This window comes from Conger conger, chromosome 10 (assembly GCF_963514075.1).
Source record: "Conger conger chromosome 10, fConCon1.1, whole genome shotgun sequence".
NCBI lineage: Eukaryota > Metazoa > Chordata > Actinopteri > Anguilliformes > Congridae > Conger > Conger conger.
Window position 1 is genome coordinate 8,489,813 of NC_083769.1, and position 8,146 is coordinate 8,497,958.

The window sequence follows — 8,146 nt, forward strand, 5'->3', positions numbered from 1 at the left end:
CCAATGAGTTGAGAAGTGCAAGATGTCTTCAAAGATATGAATGCACAATGCATGTTTTGAACAGACGAACGGGCTGTGTTACAAGTGCTTACCATTTTGAGTGTTGAGCGCAAGCTTGTGAGATTAGCGCCAAAGTGATTGTAAAAAACTGTAATCAGACCAGTATCGGTTCAACATCTACTCCCAGAGTGATCCTATAGGGCGGAAGTTACAAGAGTGTATCACATATAATCTCATTGGCTGAAGAGAAGTTTTCCAGATTCCATGTTACATTAGATTGGCTAACAAGTGCTTATAAAATAACCATGCTTAAATAAACATAACTTTGTGCACGTCTCAATCAAAATGCAAAACTTGTCTTGTATTCTTCCTGGTTAATGGCACCTGAGCACCTGTTCTCTCGAGAATGCTCCATTCCAACTCTCAGGAATTGGCAGGTGCACAACAAAGAATTTCAAAAGATCTGAAAGTGTATTCTTCATGGTAAATGGTTGGCATTTATATAGTGCCTTTATCCAAAGCGCTGTGCAATTGACCAGCTCGTCAGAAGCATTTAGGGGTTAGGTGTCTTGCTCAAGGACACTTCGACACAGCCCGGGCGGGGGATCGAACCGGCAACCCTCCGAATGCCAGACGACTGGTCTTACTGCCTGAGCCATGTCGCCCCATTCACAGGACGGCACAGGTGGGTGCAGCGGGTGACGCTGTTGCCTCGCAGCAAAAAGATTCTGGGTGTGACTCCCAGCCTTGGCCTTTCTGTGTGGAGTTTGTGTGGTCTCCCCGTGTCTGTGTGGATTTACTCCTGTTTCCTCCCGCAGTCCAAGACGTGCAGGTTAGGTTAATTGGAGAGATTCAATCGGTAGGCTATGAGTGCAGTGCTTGAGTAAATTGTGTATGTGCCCTGTGATGGATTGGTGGCCTGTCCAGGGTGTATTCTCACCCAACACTTGCTTGGATTGGCTCCAACCCTACCGCGCCCCACCCTCCACTGCAGGTTAGATCATGGATGGATGGATTTATACCTTATACGTCAGCTCTGTGGCCCAACCCCAGCTCCTCTTCGTATTGTACATAATTTCAACCAGCAGAGGGAGACAGATACTGTAATTGGAAGAGACTCAAGAAAGACTTATAATTTGACAAGAGTAAAGCTGATATTGTCAGTGGAACAAATTAAACTAACAGGGCGGTTGACTTTAGCACGTGACAGATGACAGACAGATGTTTCTGCCAGAGGGCAGCCAAAAGCCATGCTCACAAGATCACAAACCTTCAGCGTCAGTGTGCCGGGTTTTCTTTTCACCTTTGTGCCAAAGGGGATCTCCAGTGTCTGAGAGTGTTATTGTTCCTGCCCTGACATTAGCTCTGGTTATGAAAGTGTTCCTCTCTGTCTGTCTTGAGGGGAAGTGGAAACAATCGGGAAGCTTCGCAATAGGAAGGAGCTCCAAGGTCACGCCAGCCTGCCTGACCCCTCGGTCTCTTCCCCTGAAAGGCTTTTTTTTCCACTGAGGCTCTTAATGAATGGAGGCAAGTCTCTGGCGTGTCACTCAGTGAGGGCGACCAGGCCAGAACGTGGGGCCCCCGGCGGGCGAGGTTAGCGCAGAACAACAGCCACAGAGACACTCGTACCGTACACAGTTTGGAAAACGTTACTGATCAAAACCATCCGACATTTTGCTCAAGCACTGGGTGCTTAGGCAGAAACTTGTGTGCTTGCGCTGACAGTTAATAAGTTTAAAAAATGACATTCAAGCCCCGTATTTGAGTTTGTTGAAAGAAGCCTGGTCATACCACCAAGTGCTTTAAAAAAGGATTAGGGACCTATTGCATAATTTAACCCTGGTTTTCTATACCCTTAAATCCAGCGGACTTGTCCGTCTCTGTGGACAATGTACAGGTAAGTAGCATCTTATTTCTAAACCCTTATTATTGTACGCATACATTCATAATGAGAAGAAAAATATAGAAGCACGCATCAAAATGGACAGAAAAATCAGGGAAAAGAATTATGAGCCAGATTATAAAAGGCAAACCACCAACTGGGAAGATAAAAAATTGGGTTCAGGCACACTTAAATACTAGGTTATATAGGTATTGGCAATGGATGGCTTTATTATGAGCTCAAACGTAAAAGAAACACTAATTGCTATGAATTTTTACCTTTGATACATTTTTAATCCAGAGGCAGTTCATCTCCCAGATTCCAGTCGAGACATTCTGGAGAGTTACTGGCTCTGCTGGTTTTTGAGTGAGGTCAGTGTAATTAACCGCTTTAAAAACTCAATTACCCATAAGCACTGAATAACAGAGCACCACTACCAGAATTTAGGATCCCTGATACATTTTGATAGCAGTTATGCCATCTTCTCAATTATGAGCAGGGCTTACCACATACTCATACACCCCAGAATTAGACACTTTTCAAGGTACTAATTATAATTAATTAACATGACGTGGACCAGATCTGTTCTGAACGGTGCCCTAGACTGTGTAAAAGTGTTCTATTGGCTCCAACTTGTCCCTGTAAATAATTTCCGCCTTACAGTACCATTCTTTTGCATCTCGATTCTGGCATTGTTTGAACTCTGATTACCTGGCTTGAAATTGGACTGAATAAAGACAAAGGTTTTTGCATACTCCCTGGTCTGCGTCTGGGTCCTCTGAACAGTACCTCACACAGTCAGCCTCCACACCACAGCCAGTCAGGCCCCAGTCAGCCTCACAGACAGGCCCACAGAGAGCCTCCATGCAGTGCAGAGATTGAGGCAGAAGAAGCCCATGCCCTGATAAACAAATCATTTCAAATTCACACATTAGTTCCCTCTCTCCGAATGAAGCTTAGCAGAGCATTTTTGTCTCTTGACATGGACGGGGAAGAGTCCAAGGGCATAGGTTTGATTTTGACATTGGTAGGGACACAAATGGGGGAGGTTCACAGGGGATGTAACCACCACTGGAAGCTGAGGAGTTTTGCATTGACGATCATCATCATCAGAGCCTTAATTTAGAGACAATTATGGTGGCCAACACACTCATTAAGAGACACACTAAAATTTCCCTCGGGATGAATAAAGTATCTATCTATCTATCTACAGGGGTGTAGCACATTAATTAATCCTTTATTCAAATTTGCCAGATGAATGGGACTTTGAAGAGCACATTTTAAGGCAGGTACTGTTTCCTATTCAAACCAATGATCTGTAAACATATATAAAAAAAAAATATATATATATATATATAAATAAGACTTATGATTTTAAGACTAATAAAATGTTGAATAAAATGTTTTAGATGCCAGCGACAGCCCCAGCCTACAGGTGCATCCTAAAGATCCGTACAGGAATGAACCAGTGTAGTTTATAGTATAGAGCGCTCAGAAAACTAAGGTAACTGGTTCCAACAAATACCAGCACCAGGACCGGAGTTGTGCACCTCACACCGAAGGACTCGAAACAGAGTAAGAACAGGGTAAACCACTAGTGTCCAACTCCAGTCCTGGAGGGTCGTAGTGTCTGCTGGTTTAACCCTAGTCCTGGAGGGCTGCAGTGTCTGCTGGTTTAACTCCAGTCCTGGAGGGCTGCAGTGTCTGCTGGTTTAACTCCAGTCCTGGAGGGCTGCAGTGTCTGCTGGCTTAACTCCAGTCCTGGAGGGCATCATTGGCACTAGGCTCCAGGCTGCTATATCGTTCTGTTCTTTTGCACCACGATGTATGGCTGCTTCCATGATCAGCTGGAGCAGAGTGCTTGCGGCCGAGACGGGTTGGGTTGGGGCGGAGGAGGAGTTTTTTTGACCGGTCGCTCCCCCCCCAGGCAGCTTCGCGATGTGGGGAGGCCTGTTCTCCCTGATCGACTGCGGGCTGGTGAAGGTGCGCAGGAAGGAGGACCCCTGGAACTCCATCACCAGCGGAGCCATGACCGGCGCCATCCTCGCTGCCAGAAGTGAGTCCCGATCCCGCAGAAACCCACAGGGCGGGGCAGCGCTCGTCTGTGTTCGGTTGTCATGCGCGCAGACGCTCTAAAAATGTTTAAAGGTACCATAGGTAATTTTGGACTTCTCACGGTCGAGAGAGAGATATTGCAGCAATGAACACCCTCAAACCACAACACTGTTTATCCCTCCGCCTTCTCTGTGAATACGCTGACATTGAAACGCCATTGGCTGTGGCAATTAGAACCAATTTTCAACCAACAAGCTTGAATTATTGTACAGTTATACAATGTGTTGGTACAGAGTGTCGGCCCGTCAACTGCATATTTTGAAACCCGAATTTAAGGACTATAAACACAGGCAGAGGGCGAGTCAACATGTCAGTGAGCCTTTTTCAATGATAGGAAGGGATTTACAATAGTCTTTTAACAATGTTTGAACACAAAAATCTTACCTATTGTACCTTAAACCCTTTCAGTCCCGTATGGCACTCAAGCGTAACTACAGTAAAAGCCCAAACTGCCATCTGGCACTCTCAAACTTATACCTTTCCAACCAATCAAAATGACTGCTATACTGTTGTTTGAGCCCCTATTAAGACCATTCAAACTTGACTTTCTCCATTTTCCCAGCCACAGCCGAAGCCCCCTTGGTATTGGGGTGGAGCCACTTCATATTGGGCTTGGGGCTGAAAGAGCTGGCTCATAGTTTGTTAAATTGGACATTTTGATAATGATTATCTGCAGCAGCTTGCGATTCCACATGCGTGTGTCCTTGGTGATTCACTGTGGGCAGATATGAGTGAAATACAATTTATGTGTAGAGCGGTTTTGGAACAATTTAATTGGCTGGAACAAAATGGGGTTTATCACCCCGGCTGTAGGCTCTGTTTGTTGGTACCTGTTTTCTTAGAGGGGAGGTTTGTGCTTTGCCTCACAGACTTCAGTGGAAAAATGAAGCCTATTTTACATCCTGACCAGGCCCTGTTTGATGAGACACAGCTAAATGTGTCTGTGTGCCTTGTAGCAGCTGGGCTCCAGCTAAAGTGGGTCCCCACTGTACTCCAGCGCTGATCTTTGAACTCCCCTCCTGGGTCGATTAGACGTTGCGATAGCCCTTCCCCTTAGCCAGGGCTATATTTAGCGTGTATTTGCACACGCACTCAAGAACTAAACCACAAGCTTCCAGAAAGATTGGATGCACAGTGTGTGTACGTTTTCTTTTGTTCACTTGTGTGCAGTTTCCAGGGTGATAATAATGCACACATTATTATTATTTATTATAATAATAATAATAATATTAATACTAGAAATAATAATAATAATAATAATACAGGTCTATTATAGAGAGGAACCAAGGGAAACCAAAGATGCCCTAGACTAATCTCTCGGTGTCAGGAGTTGTAGTAATGTAGTGTAATTCAGGCTTAGTGGTGTGAGTCATGATCTGTGTCGGCTCACGTAAAGGTCCACAGTGTAATATCAGCGGCTAATATAATGCGAAAAAGTCAAAGCTATGGTATAATAGTATAGAATTATTCTGCTAATAAAAATAACAATAAAAATCATTTCAAAGGAAAAATAAATATTGAAAATAAGTATCGGCCGACACTAGTTCCGTGTTCGTCTTCGTCTTGTTTTTAATAACGGACGTTTTGGAGTCTTTTTTATGAGCTGATCACCTTGGAAACAAACTCATCACTCACTTGTCCGGACATCAAAATTAATAGTTAGCTAGCGTTTTGCCAAATGCATAACTACCTCAGATGTACTCGACATTGCCACAGCGGGCAAACTGCAAGGGGAACAAAGGCTCTGTATCATAGACTTCAGTGGAATAAGCAAAGCTGTTGCCCTGGTAACCAAGATGCCAGTGCAAGACTTTAAATACTACAAGTCCCACAATCCCCCGTGGTACTCGGTTGCCGTCAGGGAAGTGGCCGAACGGTCTGTGGAAATGAGGCGGCGTGCCTTTAAGAGCGCAGAGCAGGGTGTAAGGTGGGCGTGTTCTCCGCAGATGGGCCCGTTGCCATGGTGGGCTCGGCGGCGATGGGCGGAATCCTGCTGGCGCTGATCGAGGGTGCAGGCATCCTGCTCACCAGATTCGCCTCCTCACAGTTCCCCACCGGTGAGTGTTTTTCTCCTTTTGCACCATTCTTTGCAAACTCTAGACACTAGTGTGTGTGTGAAAATCCCAGGAGATCAGCAGTTTCTGACATACTCAAACCCCCCTGTCTGCCACCAACAATCATTCCATGGTCAAAGTCACTGAGATCACCTTTTTACCCCATTCTGATGGTTGATGTGAACATTAACTAATCTCCTGACCCATATCTACATGACTGTTTGCATTGCACTGCTGCCACACAATTGGCTGATTAGGTAATGGCATTAATAAGTAGGTGTGATAAAGTAAAAATGTTCCTAATAAAGTGCTTGGTGAGTGTAGCTTTCCTCTTTTTTCCTGAGTTTGAAAGTGTGTGAGCGTGCAGTGAGTGTGCAGTGTGCAGCGTGCAGACACAGAGTCCAGCTGTCAGTGTTGTGACTAGCGGCCGTTGTCACCTCTCTTTCAGGGGCCCAGTTTGCAGAGGAGCCGGCCCCGATGCCGGCCCCCCCCTTCGGAGAATACAGGCAGTATCAGTGAGGGAGGGGCCGCCCTCACCCACCCCTAGGCTTTTTAAAATACCTCCACAGATCTGACTCGAAAGAAAATTCTGGAACTTCTTCAGAAGGAACTCTGCAGTGCATCCCAACTTCAAGGATTTCATTTTTTTACTGATTATTTTTTTTATTTTTTTTCCTGAACCATCATTGCCATCTGCCTGTTAAAAAGCCTCACCTGTTGCATGTTCCCCACGATCAGTGTGTGAATGTTGGTGGTCAGCACCGGAATGGAAATGTCGTCAGGGCCCATGCAGTTGGGTGGCATAGAGGGGGTTATATTGGGATTTAGGAGACAATGGAACTCTAGTCTTTAACATGCTTCAGTGTCCTGGTGGGATTATTTCAGCTGTCAGCAGGCTGACTTCCGCTTTTACGTATTCTGGAAACGTACGGCTAACCGTTTTTTTAAATCGGTAGCTGTGCGAGATGGCTTTGGAGTTCCGTTGTGTCCTCCCTGCTCAATATCACCATTGTACACAGAGATGTGTGGCCCACTTAGATTCCCCGGAGGTCCGCTTACAAGGTAGCCTGTTGACTAGTAGCACACCTGAGTCACATGACTTGGTCCTGACCAGTGGACAAGCTGGAGAGGTAAACTAGCCTCACACCGATAGGGACTCCAGAGCCTAGCTGGCCTTAACCCCATGGCACACCCACCTTCTGCTAATGTGTGTAAATATAGTGTGTGTGTGTGTGTGTGTGAGAGAGAGAGAGAGAAAGCTGTTCACGGAGGTTCAGTTTGTACAGCAATGGAGAGCTGCCACATCAACACCTGTACTGCACGTTCCCCCTGACCGTGACCCTGGACCCCAACACCCCGCCGTGAAGAAAGCAGACCGCTCCAGATCATTTATTTATTCTCATCTCCGTTACTCTCTGTAACGGAGGCCGTCCGTTGGGTGCACTGCGAGGACCGTGAATGACACCAGGACTGTGATCGTGCGCAGGGATGGATCAGTACGACTGAGGACCGCGGCAGTGTACAGCGCAGACCTGCAGTACGAGCTCGGCCGCGACGGGGCTGCTTTCACTGTCGGTTCATGCCACACACAAGATCTGTATGACAGATTGGACAACATTAACAATAAAGTCAAACGAGAGGCACGATGATTCCCTTGCTCTGTTGTGCGTTATTTACGTGTGTGCGTTTAGCAGGTGCTCTTATCCTGAGTGGCTTTCGCAGTTGAAGGTTTTTGTATGCAGTCGACTTGCATATGTGCATATTTATTGAAGAAATTCAGGCGCAGTGCCTCGATTAAGGGTACGTCACCCAGACCTGGGTCGAATATGCTGAGTTTTGCTGAGCTTGTCTGCTCTATTGGAACCTATGGAATACTCTCAAAAAGTACAAACCCTGCTGTCTGGTCCTCTTGGTTGGCTCAACTGTACCAGACAAGATCTAGTTCTAGTTCTAGTCTAGTTCTCTTGCCATCATATTACCCTATCCCCGACAGTGTGATGTCATATGAAGAGAGTGCTTTAATGTACTACTAGTAATGTACATCAATAACCCCCATGCAATGTTAAATGGTGTCTTGGCAATGTTTGTACTTTTT

The 8,146-nt window shown here is 45.9% G+C and overlaps 1 protein-coding gene across 1 annotated transcript; it reads left to right on the forward strand.

Moving 5' to 3' along the window:
* The first annotated feature begins 657 nt into the window (after positions 1-657).
* Positions 658-7,700, forward strand: LOC133138633 (mitochondrial import inner membrane translocase subunit Tim17-A-like). Its single transcript, XM_061257547.1, has 4 exons — positions 658-685; positions 3,810-3,938; positions 5,944-6,054; positions 6,500-7,700. The coding sequence occupies exons 1-4, from the start codon at positions 658-660 to the stop codon at positions 6,568-6,570; spliced, it is 339 nt and encodes a 112-aa protein (XP_061113531.1). The 3' UTR covers positions 6,571-7,700.
* Positions 7,701-8,146: the final 446 nt, after the last annotated feature.